Source organism: Hibiscus syriacus, unplaced genomic scaffold (assembly GCF_006381635.1).
Source record: "Hibiscus syriacus cultivar Baekdansim isolate YM2019G1 unplaced genomic scaffold, ASM638163v2 tig00111877_pilon, whole genome shotgun sequence".
NCBI lineage: Eukaryota > Viridiplantae > Streptophyta > Magnoliopsida > Malvales > Malvaceae > Hibiscus > Hibiscus syriacus.
The window spans coordinates 838,131-852,127 of record NW_024063208.1 but is presented as its reverse complement, the minus strand read 5'-3'; the positions used below and the strand labels follow the sequence as shown (position 1 = coordinate 852,127).

At 33.1% G+C, this 13,997-nt stretch overlaps 1 protein-coding gene across 1 annotated transcript; it reads left to right on the top strand.

Annotated features, from left to right (window-relative positions):
* Positions 1 to 10,962: 10,962 nt before the first annotated feature.
* Positions 10,963 to 13,980, top strand: LOC120172668 (disease resistance protein RPH8A-like). Its single transcript, XM_039180078.1, has 2 exons — positions 10,963 to 13,766; positions 13,850 to 13,980. The coding sequence occupies exons 1-2, from the start codon at positions 11,011 to 11,013 to the stop codon at positions 13,869 to 13,871; spliced, it is 2,778 nt and encodes a 925-aa protein (XP_039036009.1). The 5' UTR covers positions 10,963 to 11,010; the 3' UTR covers positions 13,872 to 13,980.
* The last annotated feature ends 17 nt before the right edge of the window (positions 13,981 to 13,997 follow it).

Here is a 13,997-nt window from a genome sequence, read left to right as displayed (position 1 = left end):
AATAAAATTTATATTTATATTTAAATTTATTAAAAAAGTTAAATAATTAAATTATGTTTCTTTACAAAAAATTTACTCCGCTTTCTGACAATTGAAATAGTTAGATCTCAAAAATTATAAATTCATAAATTAAAAATATAATTAAAAAAATATTTTATAATTTTATAATTTAAAAATAACTAAAGTTTTATAAAATAATTTGATAAATTAAAAAAATTCATAAATTTATAATTAAAAAAATATTTTATAATTTTAAAACTAAATTATGAATTTCTAGAATTTTTTAAAAATATTTTTTAGAATGATTATTTAAAATGTTAAAAAATATCAAAAATGAAATTTTCTTTAATTATTTTATTAATTTAATATGTTACTTCACCCAAAATTAAAGTTGTACATTTATTTATAAAAAAATTATAGTTTAATATCCATTATATAACTTTTGAAAATTTAATATCTAAAAAAAATGTTTTAACATAATTTAGTGGACATTTTAAATTTTATCTTATAAAATTAATGAACTAATCATGGAACGATTTTTAATATTTACTTAACAAATAACAAGGATAATTTAAGTAGCAATGTATTTTAGTTTATTATATTAATAGAATGTTTCGGTGTAAAATATGCACAGTGAACTCATCCCATTCTATCCTATCAGCTTACTCCAAGTCACCAAACCTGCACTTCCTCAAAAACGTGTTGTAGTTGGAGTAGTTGTGTGTGATAAATATCCAACTAATTGTGGAAAAGAGAAAAAGAAAGTAGGGTACAATTGCGGCCCCTTCATCTCAGCTTACTACAAATTTATTCAATGTCATCTGACAGGAAAATTGAAAACCATTGCAGCCTTTCTTTGCTGCTTCAATATTGACCTTTTCTTGGGATTTTTGAATTTTCCACCGACAGACCTTTTGCTGTCCATTACTCCATTGTTCATTCGAACTAGGAATGGACATCGGACCCAACCCGATTAGTTTCGATTCGATCTGACTTGATCGGATCTAAATTTTTTAAAAAATTTTGGGTTCAAGTCTGATTGGGTCGAATTTTTTAAATGTGTTGTTCGAGTCAAGTCGATTTCGTGTTTAGAGTAAAAAATATTCGACCTAGAAAGATATAATTTTACTTTATATATTTAGAAATAATTATAATAATACTCTCTATATATTATTTTTAATTAAGTTATTATTTTTATTGAATAAAAATAAATTTTTTTATTATTTTAGATCGGATCGAATTTTTAAGTTATATATCAAGTCGGATTAAATCTTATTTTGGTTAATTCGGGTCGGATATCGGGTGGTGGATGATTTCTTATTCTCGAGTCGAGTTAGATAAATCAAAAATCCGACCTAACCCTACTTATAATCACTAATTAGAACCAAAGAAAGAGGAGGGAGTATACTATTACTATGTAATTCTTAAAAAGTTACTTTATTATTATAATTTTTGTTTTTAAAAAAAGTTGTTTTATCTTTTCGTTATCATTTAATGGAGGGGGTCATATCGACCAAAGCAAACAAAGTTGAAAATGCGGGTGATTATTGAATGATGTTTTTGTCGTCGTCTTTTAATACCACTGGTCACGACCTTATCATAGACCTAGATGTCACCCTGACAATAATTTGGTGATAGATCGAATAGATGCGATCGGAGCCAAAAGATAGGTGAACCTGAAAGCATTAAACAAAGATGATCGAGTGGGATGATGATGCAGTTAGGTGTCTTAATTGGGATATTCCGACTTACTTTGATGTTATATCTGGTGGACTGGTAAGTTTATTTAACTATTTTATTATATGTTTAATTCACGAAATATAAAATTATTTTTTAAAATAAGATTATCGGAATGTAACATTACTATAAGAATATTATATTATTCTGTTTAATTTACTTAGTAGGAATCTAAGATTACATTGTTTGATTGGATGAATATAAGATTACTTGGATGCATATTTTATCAAATTATCCTTATGATATTAATTATTACATTGTCTAAGTTTAAAGAAAAAATACATTTAACATATAATTAGTATATCAAATTTATAACTTTAAATAATTTTCATAAGTATCATATTTATTTATATAAAATATAATATAATATAAAAATAATATTGTGATCTCGAGTGGATAAATATATTATTTTTAATGTATATGATCTATTTTTTAATAACTTAAAATTAAATATTATTTTAAATAATTACATTTTCACAATAATAATAGTTTCACCTCATAAAATTATAGCATAATTAATATGCTAAATATTAAAAATATTAAATAATTTTAACTACTCAAATTTATTAATATATTATTAAATTATACTCTTTTTATATTATTAGCATTAAGTTTATAATTTTGAGTAAAATAAAAAGAATAAAAATTGAGAATGATCCATATGAAAAGATTTATTATTTCAGGGGTATTTGTGTCTAAAGTGGTAGAAATTTTCCATTACATAAGAATTTGGAGGTATTGACATTCACATTATTTTAACCTAAAAATACTACTATGGGTAATAAGTTATTACTTGGTAATGATCTTTTTCGTGAACCAAACATGGGAATACAATTCCGGAAAAGATCACTCCCCTTGGTAATGATCTTTTCCATGAACCAAACACCCCCTTAGAGGTATGTGATTTGGTGTCTAGTATATACCATCACGTCACCTTGAGTAAGCAAGTGGAGCTACCATGGTGTAAATGACCTTTTCTTATACTCATATGGGTCTAAATGTGCAGACATTGAGATAAAATGATTAGTATAATGTCTCTCTAGGAGAAATACTTGGAGATGTTTCGGGGCTACGGGCCTCGTATCACACTTTTGATAGAGGATTGAGGTTGGACTCTAGCATTCGCTAGGCTCCGCGGGATCATCAATCCCAAAATCATTGTTGCTTTTGGGATCATGTTATGGCTTGTGCACTAAAATATGACTCGTCTATTTTGAATAGAAATAGTTATGAGATTAGTCAAATTATCAACATAATGTCCTTTGTCAATTATGACATGACTTCGTAGATTAATTAGAATAGCTCAGAGTTTAAGAGGGCCTCACTTCTAATGATAATTGGCATTATTAAAATAATAACCCCAAAAATTATTTCTTTAAAAAAGTATCTTTACACCAGATTTATTAGAAAAATACTCCTCAAACTGTATACATAGAACCAACTTGCGTTCTAAGAAACATGATGAATAGTCTCACTTTGTACAAGGAGCAAGGTACATCCAACGTGGACACACCTTTCAGATAATGCAATTTAATATTGGTTCTAGTGATCTCGAGTTATGTTCCCAAGATATTGAAACGTCCCTCATGTTTTCCAATACGCAAGGTATATAGTTTTCCAACCTAAATCGCAAGTGCTTATAGGCATGTTCTAGGGGTATGTTTGGGTATTTAATCTCAAAATTTTCGTAATTTATAAGATTAGAGGCGTAGTATTGGAATTTATCTTTCCATCGAGGCAAATATCAAGACATACGAGATATTGTAAGCAGGTTAAAAATCTCATTGAAAATAGTTCCAAAGCTTATTTTGTGCATGAAAAAAATGTTAAAAATGGTATGATAGGCATATTCGAGGGATTTTTTTTCGAGTAGTTAATCTAAAAAATTTCATAATTTATAAGATTAGAGGTGTAGTATTGTAACTTATCTTTCAATTGAGAGTAATATTAGCACATATGAGACATTGTTCAGGGAGTATTTTCGAGAGGTTAATCTAAATTTTTTTGTCATTTATAAGATTAAAGGCATAGTATTGATACTTATGTTTCAATTGAGGCTACTATCAGCATATATGAGACATTCTAAGTATTGTAAAAATTACGACCAAAACCAAAATGGTTTGAAAAGAAAAATATTAAAAACTATCGAATATATTTTGTTAATTACAAAAGTAGTATATGATTTCAGCTCTCCGGTTCTTTCTCTATGTTAGACTAAATCCTCATAACAGTAAATCCTAGTGACATAATTAAAATAATATAATAATAAATATAATACAAAAAATTAAAATAACATAAATTTTAATATTAAAAAATACAAGGGAAGCCTTGAGTTCTTGAATGTAGGATGCCAGCAGAAGAGAATGCCTTTCTAGAAATAATAAGTTTATTAAGAATATCAAGTTATTCATGTTGAAGAAGATTTATGAGACCGATGAGTTTGATGGAGAGTGAATTGAGCGTAAAAATGGAATTCAAAAATCATGCCCACGATTGAAACAACAGCCTTGTCCCTCTAATAACTTGTTTGTTTGAATCTACGACCAGTTTGATGGAAGAAGAGGACACCACTAGAAGAAAATCATTTTAAAAGTGAGGTTATTTAAATTTATTTACCTATTTAAGTTATACGACAGTCATGTTGGATGGATATCTTCGTAAAATATATGTAATGTCAAGACGTTTTTCTGCAACCGTGTTCCATTCTGGAACTTATTTCTACAATGCCTTCAACACAAAGATAAAGAAAGATGAATTGTATGATATGATTTCAACAAAACTTAAAAATCGACAACATGAAATGTGGCTATTTTCGAAGCGAAAGTTACCGTTTATGAGCCCAACCCTGAAGCAAATTATATGCTTACCTTATCAAATGGAAAGGATCTTTGGAAGATGTTTAGGGCTTACAAGCATGTAGGTGGTATGAACATCAAGTTGAATGTAAAATTTGTAGACGAACCATCTTCATCAAGTAACAAAAAACAGCTCGGTTATCACAAGAACAAGAGGACGAAGAGCCAGTTTTGTTACGTTACGCTCGTAAACATCGAGACCAAGAGAAAAAAACATCTTATCTTCATCAGACATTTTTACAAAATACGAAAAAAAATTATGACTCCTCTTATATTCATTTCAACTAACCGTAACTTCATGCAGTTCTTTTTTTTATTATGTTTATAAATAAGTATTTAAATAAATTATCATGTTGTTGAAGGATAATTTGATTGATATTTTGAATATTTGATATATCAAAACTTAATTCATAATTAAAAAAAAATTAGAATATTATATTCGGATACTATTTTTTAAAAAAAGAAAATGGAGTTTGATTATCTAAAAAAATTACAATAAGGTCTTTCATACATTACATATTTTTCATTTCAAGAAAAAAAAACTAATAGTGCTTATGTCCATCCGTACCACACCATGGTAAATGACGATTCTGATGAGGACTCTAACGAATCAATCTATCAACATCACCATCATCATCATCATCATCATCATCACCCTCATCAACATCATCACCATCACCACCACCACCACCACCATCATCGTCATCTACATGTCCAGTACCACCACTGACAATGGGACCATGACCGGTGTAGAATATGCTCTATGGTGGCGTCTACTCAACATTGTCGGAGTCGAAGTCTGTTGCCAGTGGTGAAATAGATGCATACTGAGGTGATGTATAATATGGTTGAGATGATGCAGGAAGACAATTAGAAGGCACAATGATAACCATATAAGAACTAAATGCATTGGAAAAAACCTTATGTTGGAGGCATTATATGCTAAAATGCTAACTGAGTCGAGTGGGTGAATATAGGTGGTGTAAACGGTATTTGATACTTTGTAGGAACTTGTGTCGTTCCCAATGATGAGGCTAGAGTGTGTTTTCCTCTACTCCAACTTGATTCTCATTTAGCACCACGTTGCATCGGCAGACAGTTTTAGGGAGACACATAAATTTCTTGTGTTCACTTCTCCTCGGTCACTATATGCAACTACCCATTTTGTTCGTACCACGTAATGCAATCATTTGAAATACTAGAGTTGAATATGGTCAGAAACGGGTTGCCTGTGTAATCTCTCTATCCACTGCATAACCCATTTTGCATGATGCATCTTCCAATTAACATCCGTCTTCTCCTATCACGTTACATGATGCAAGACGTCCAATTCAGGTGGTGCTAGTAAAATTTCTTGGACACAGTTAAATTTTCACAACACACGATCAGTAGGATACCACTCGACTATCTCATAGACTATCAACGGGACCATCAATATACAAATGTCTGAACTCAGACCTATTTCAATTGGAGTACATGATATAATAGAATCATCATTGTACGAGGTCCATATGAACTAGAAAAATATTTTTTAAACTAAGTTAGATAAAATCGAATAAAAAATTGATATTTAATTTACAAAATAAATTAAAATCGATTACCTCGTCTGTCATCTTATCGATCAATAGTCTAAAATCACGTAAAGTTCTTGGTAGGTGGGAGTGAGTTAGTGTAACAATTAACCTATCATTCATAGGCTAGTTGGCTCTGCATTTGGAATTTGTTTCCTTACACATATTAGGTAAATATCAACAGAGGAGCCTTTTGACTAGAAGAAATCCAAACCAAACTACAAAACAGATTACATCTCAAATTTCTAGAGGGCATGTATAATCAAAGCTCTATTTTGTAAATTTGAGTTATAAATTGTTTTAAATACCTGGTTTGTATATTTTGATTTATTTTATAATTGTGGGAGATCCCGACTATAAATTATTGTACATGGATTTTATTTTCTATTTTATTGCAAGTGTTTACACATAAAGCTTTAAATTTCAAGTGAGTATGTTAAAGGAAATTTGTTGGTTAGCCACTCCGGTGGTTCCATGTGGCACTCTCATTGGTCGATTGTGTGTCGTACTGGTGTAGGGTGTTACTGGATCACCCTCTCTCATTATACTATATTTATTTTTATTTCTTTTATTTGAGAAGAGGTTTTATTTTATTTTAACGAGTAAAATGACGCTTGTCAAAATTGGCGTCGTTGTCGGGGATTTCAGCAAATTACTGATCTATATTTTGTTTTAATTTTATGACCAGGAAACATCTCAAAGAAAAGATGTAGTCTGAATCAAGTCATCGAGCTAAACGACATTAAACAAAAGTGCTTCATGGGATGAAACCCATTTTAATTTCGTTTCGTTCCATTGTTTCATTTCAAAAAAATGGTGGAATGCACCGTTTCATTAAACGACATACGTTACCAAAGCCATGTGAGGCATGACACATGTTATAAAACCCCCAATTTCATCACTTTTTGTCGCCCATTTCAACATAATTTCCCCCATTTTAAAACATTTCTCTAATAGGTTTGACCAACAAACCTTTTCCTTATTTTTCAAATACCTTTGCGCCCCACCTTATCACCTCCCACAAATCCCAAACCCACTCAACTTCTTTCCTTTTTATTTTTCTTTATTCCACACGTGACTTAACACTTTCACCATTTTTCTTCTTATTTTCCTTCCCTCATCTGAATCTTCATTTCTTCCATTTTTCTTCTATTTCTTTAATCATTTCCTCCATAGTCGAAAACCTTCACCTTCTTAAACGTGTGCCACCACCTTGCTCTTTTCCATCACCACCACTGCTATGTCGACTATCAATAATGTTTGAACACAAAATCAAGGTAAAAATGGTCATTCCGTTTCATACTCTGCGGATAAGGCCTTTGTACAAGTTTCGAGCAATTCCAAACCGACCCCGCCTCCTCTTTGTTGTGGTGGGCATCAACAACAAGCACACATGCCTTCACCTCCCGTACCCGTTCACGCCCCATCACTCATATGCTATTGCTACACGTCGTTCACTACTCCGATCGTTGCTTGCACAACGTTTATTTTTGCTTTTGACTATGCCACCGCTGCTCATTATGTTTTCATCTCTGCTCTTTGCTAATCACGGACACCATCGCCCACTGTTGAATCAGAAAATTTGAGGTAAATACACGAGCTTATTTTTGTTACCTATTACTAATGGTATTTCCCTTTGGCTATGTAGAAAACTTTGGCATCAATCCACGCTCCAACAATTTCTCTTTGAGCGGTCGAACACAATCGAATATCCTATTTCACCATCATTACTTATAAGCACGAGGAGTATTCTTTACCCTTTACCCTTTCTCTTACGATTTATATTTTATTTTCGTATTGGGACAATACAATTAAGTGAGGGGGAGGGTAAAGGTTGCATCAAATTCTTTCTTCTACTTGTCTTTTATTTGCTTGATTGAATATTCGATTGGATTTGTTAATTACTTGATTACAATTCTTCTTTTTTTTCCGACTATTTCAAGCATGATTGTGGTCATTTGGGCTCATGAAATTATCTTGAATCTTGACACCCTTGATAGTTGAATGGTATGAGTAGAATGCTAATTTAATGGCTTTTGCAACATCCTTGATTTTATTGGTTGAATTTTTTGCCTAGCTTGATTCATTAATGTATTTTGTGATGTTTTGAGCCTGAGCATGTTTATTTTCACTTTTATGCTCTTTTTCTTTCTTGAGTGTGTGTCGAATTGAATTTTGGAAATCTATAACTTGTGGCATGATGCATTTTCATATTACATATGAAATAGATTGCTTGATATGACTTAGGCATTAGGATTTACCCCATTTTTACCCAAGAAAAAAAAACTACCCTTTTTCTTTTCCACTAGTGAACCAAGTTGAAGCCAATGCCCATTTCCTTATTTTCACCATCATTGGAAAACCACAAACCCTTTTTGTTCTTTCACCCTTGAGAAGACAAAGAATTGAACTTTATTTACACATTTGTTCCACAAAAAAATCAAAAAAAGAAGAAGGAAAAAAGTTCGAAAAAGAAAAAAGAAGAAGAAAAAAATAGAAAAAATCGAAAGACAAAAAAAAGTTTGGTTCATTTAATTTTGTTTGTACATGTTTGTTTTGTTTCATTCATTTTGTTTCAATCGTGGACTTAGTAATATTGTAGAAAATTCTCTGTCTTGCTTTTTAAACCTTCATTTTTTTTTGCTTTTTCCATACATTTACCTAAGCCCATTACATCCCTTCTAAAAACCTAATGATCGTGCACCATATTTCTTCTAAACAGTGGAGAATTGATTATGTCACAAGCTTATGACAATCCTTATTAAATTCTGACTTTGAGCATAATTTTTGCACCCGAAACACATTCAAGTGATTTGAGTGAATCTTGGTGAGAAACTAAGTTAGGCTGAATATTTGATTGATGAATGATAGAACGTTCCATGGTTGTTGATTTATTCTAACTTATGTTTATTCACTTGATTGATGTTTATTTTGTGTGATTATTGTGGACATGCTTTCCATGATTTGCTTAAGTAAGAAATGGATTGAGAGAAGGTAATTAAAGTTTTTAACTAGTTTAATCCGAAAAAACTTGAGGGCAAGTATGAGACAAGTGAGGGGGAATTTGATGAGTGGTTGCAAGTGACACTTTTTACTTCCCAATTCTATTGCTTTATGAACTTTTCACTACTGATTTGGTTGCATTTGACTTATTTTCTGTACAGATAACCTTTTTATTTGAATTGGAAGCAGAAAGGCATGTTCTACAATTTTTTGTTGTTTTTTTGGTCGCAGTTGGAGGCATGGACACAACGTTGGGCACGACGCGGGTCTAATGTGGCAGATTCTAGAAGGTCAGTCATCATAAAGTTTCTAGAAGCAGTCCAGTCAACATTATCTGAAGGAGGATGGACGAAATCTTTAGGTGTCTAAATTTAAGTTTGAATTCAAAAACACTTGGGATTATCTTTTTATGATTATATTAACTTTAATTTCCATGTTATTTTTAGGATTTAGAAGCCTATAAATACCCTCCTTAGGGTATGACTTAGATATCTCTTATCTCGAATTTTATGTTGTAATTTTCATTCTCCGTTTTATAAAGTTTTTTTTCTTTATTAGTCGAGTGCTAGCGATGATTCAGTTCCATATGTGAGAATTGAAAAGCAATAAAATACCTTCAGGTTTCATTCTCAATTTTCTGGAATCAAAGATCATCAATCGACCATCTTTTTAAAATTAAGACGCTTTCAAATCAAAAAGTCTACGTTGGTCTAGATGTTATTTTAATTTATAGTTGGGAGAAGGATCGGCATGTGGCATATTCGACTTCATGTGAACACACTTAGAGGCGGTCCGCTAAGGGAAATCAAGATCGGGTTCGATTCTCGACGAGACAACATAATCCGAGTCAGGCCTTTCCAATACTTAATTATGATTGTTTTAACAACAATAGTTGTTGTTAATCCACTCAAGAATCATCTTTCAAAGATAGAATTGGAAAGATCGCTTACTAGAGAGAAATGCAAGTTATAATGGGTTGGGCCTTGTAGACTGTAACCGATATGAATCTCGAAGCAAAAATCCATTTCGATTATCAAACAGAATTGAATCAAAGCTAACTCGAGGAGATTTTCCCATTATTATCTTTTAATTTTTATTTACCGCTCTCATTTATTTTATTTTACTTTAGTTTTTATTTTATACTTTTGTTTATTTACTTTGATCTCTCATTTGTAAAACCCCCATTTTCTAATTTATTTTTTTTGCAGTTGCCTAAATTGAAATCGACACTAAATCGTATCAAGAATTTCTAAATCCCTGTGTGAATTGATCCTCTTTTACTGTACTATATTTCTTTTTATTTCTTTTATTTGAGAAGATGTTTTATTTTACTTTATCTTATCTTATCGAGTAAAACGACGCTTGTCAGTTACTCAATTAAAACATACTTCTATGACTCAATTAGAAAGTAAAGGCACCACATTAAAAAAATCGACGAAGTAGATTTTTCGTTCGTGCTATTAAATTTTTTTTAAAATATAATATTTCATTAATATAGCCATTGTTCTGTATCTCAAATGCAAGACAGCGGGGTCTTCCACTAAAAAGTAAATTTTTACAATGTCTTGAGATTTTTTACTAAGAAAATGGAGGTTGAACAGTTGAAGCGCCCAAGTGAAAGTAAGAAAATTCTGTACGTAGAAGACAACAATGCACATAATGTCAGAAAATAATAAGAAAGATAAAGTGGAAAAAATTCTTCTGTTTTTTGTTTGTACATGCTGTGACATTGTCCATTAGAACCAAAGAAATATAATTAAGATTGTGCCTACCCAAGATGATTCCCACTTGGAAAACAAATAAGAGTAATTGGTAATCGGACTCTGTTTTCGACCCGAAAAAAAATGGCAGACTCTATTGTGTCGTTGGCTGTTGAAAGGATTTCTGATTTACTCATCAATGAAGCATTTTTTCTGAAAGATGTGAAACAACAAGTTCAGAGCCTCAAGGACGACCTAAAACGAATGCAATGCTTCTTGAAGGACGCAGACCGCAAGCCGGAACAAGACGAGCGTTTCCGCAATCGGGTGTCGGAGATCAGAGGTCTTGCTTACGATGCTGAAGATGTCATCGACTCTTTTATTCTTAAAGCAGCTCATCAAGGAGTTGTCAAGAGATTCGCCTCCATTTTCACCAAGCCTTCTCATCTACACAAAATCGGAGTGCAGATCCAAGGAATCCAAACAAAGCTTAAAAACATTTGCGAGACTCTTCCAGCCTTTGAGATACATGGTGATGGAGCAGGATCTAGCTCTGTTTCCAGTATGCAGCAGCGGTTAAGAAGAACATTCTCGCATGTTGAGCAAGAGGATGTCATTAGCTTGGAGGTTAGCACCAAAGATGTCCTGGCTCAGTTGATGACAGAAGAAGACAGACTCCACGCCGTCGTCTCGATTGTCGGCATGGGGGGTATTGGAAAGACTACTCTTGCTAGAAAAGTATACAAACACGTTGATGTGAAGCGCCATTTTGATTGCTTGGCTTGGGTTTCTATATCTCAACAATATAACCAAAGAGAAGTTTTGCTTCTTGTCTTGATGAAAGCTTTATCTCCTTCTAACATGGAAAGAGAGAAAATTGAGAAGGAGAAGATGGAAGACCTGGTTAAAAGGCTTTTTGATGCTCTGAAAGAAAAACGATATTTGATAGTCTTCGATGATATCTGGAGATTCGAGGATTGGGATATTCTTAAACCTGCTTTTCCAAGAGGAAAAATTGGAAGCAAAATCCTATTCACAACACGTAACAAGGTTGTGGCTTTACAAGCGGATACTTGCAACTCTCCAATAGAGCTTCCATTTCTTACTGATGATGAGAGTTGGGAGCTTTTTATCACAAAAGCATTCCCACGGAACAGTAACGATACTCATGCTTGCTCAAAAGAATATGAGAAGCTGGGAAGAGAGATGGTGAAAAAATGTGGTGGTCTACCTCTGGCAATTGTTGTGTTGGGAGGCTTGCTAGCAACAAAACAATCATTGGCTCAGTGGGAGATGGTTCGCAGAAACATCCGTGGACACTTGAAAGGTTTCCAACCACAAGGCTCTCAATATGGTGCAGTGAATGCAATCCTGGCTTTAAGCTATGATGATTTGCCTTATCTTCTAAAACCATGCTTTCTATATCTTGGTCATTATCCTGAAGATTGGGAGATATCCAAGAAAGAACTCATTCGATTATGGATTGCTGAAGGCTTCATTTCATCATCACCAGAAAGCAAGGAGATGCTGATGGAGGATGTGGGAGAACAATTCCTGGAAGAGCTTATAAATAGAAGCTTGGTTAAAGTTGTGAGGAGAGATTATACAGGGACAAATGTGAAAACAGTTCGAATACATGATCTCTTGAGGGATTTTTGTAGTGAAAAAGCAAAAGAAGAGAATTTCTTGGAAACTGTCCTGCCACCGTCGGCTGAATATGGTGTGACATTAACGGAATATATGGTACGAAGAATTGCTATTCATCCAAACAAATCGTATGTTTATTTGAAGGGAAAGCATCCAAAACTGCGTTCATTGTTTTTGTTTCAAAATGAGGCAATGATAGAGCTGGACATTTCAAAATGCAAGAATTTCAAACTTTTAAGGGTCTTGAATCTTGTGAGAGTGGATGTTTTTTATTGGCATGTGTCAAGTGAAATTGGTAATCTCCATCAGTTGAGGTATTTGAAGCTATATGGTAAAGAAATATTCTTGCCCCGGGCTATAGGAAGGTTGAAAAGCTTACACAGTTTATACCTCCAATGTCGATCTTGCAGTATAAAACCTAATGTTGTATCCAAGTTGGAACGTTTGAGGCATATTGTGTTGCGTAATCGGTTCGGGGGAGGCATTAAGCCATGTTTACGCCTAAGGTTTTTTCCGAAACATATTGAAACTCTAAAATGCATAGTTGTGGATGAGAAGTTGATTGAATTCAGCAAAGCAGTGGTAGGATTGAGCAATCTTCAGAGTTTAGGAATGTCATTTAAGAGAGCAGAAGATGTGAAGCCTATCCTAATGTCTCTGATGGAACTGCAACGCCTTGTGTCATTGTACATGGAGTTTAAGAGGGGCTCAACCCCATCGTATCCAGACTTGGAACCTCTTTCTCAGTTTCACCACCTTTCCAAACTAATGTTAAAAGGGGAGATGAAAGAAGATCCGCATCGAGATCATCATGTTTTGAATTTTCTTCCGCCGAACATTGTCAAGTTAACTTTGTGGGGTTGTGGGATGAAACAGGATCCAATGGGTGTATTGGAAAAGCTATCCTGTTTGAGGATTCTTAAGTTGCAGGATAATGCATATGTGGGGAGTAAAATGATTTGCTCCGCCAATGGATTTCCTCAACTCGATTCTCTTGACATAAATCATCTGTACCAGTTGGAGGAGTGGGAGATAGAAGAAGGCGCAATGCTACAACTCCGGAGTATCAGCTTGGAGGAGATTTCAGACTTAAAGATGATTCCAGAGGGGTTGAAGTGTATTGCTACTCTCCAAGAGCTGAAATTAACAGAAATGAAGAGTTCATTGGAAGAGAGGATTAAAATGATAGATGGAAGGGAAGGAGAAGATTTCTATAAAGTGCGCCACATTCCCCACATCCAAATAATTCAGAGGTGAGTTATTTATGTATTTCTGAACTATTGTTTTCTCATTTTATCCTCACGGTAAGAGATTTTCTTCTTGTATTTGGATGAAGGTCAATCTTATCTGGTCACTGAGATGTACTTCCTCGAGATTTTCTGCTGCTTAGTTTCTTCCATCAACTAAATGAAAATGCCTCCTAATAAGGGTGATCCATTCAGTTTCATTAAAGTGTCTTTCTTTCGTAATGAAATGATTCTTAA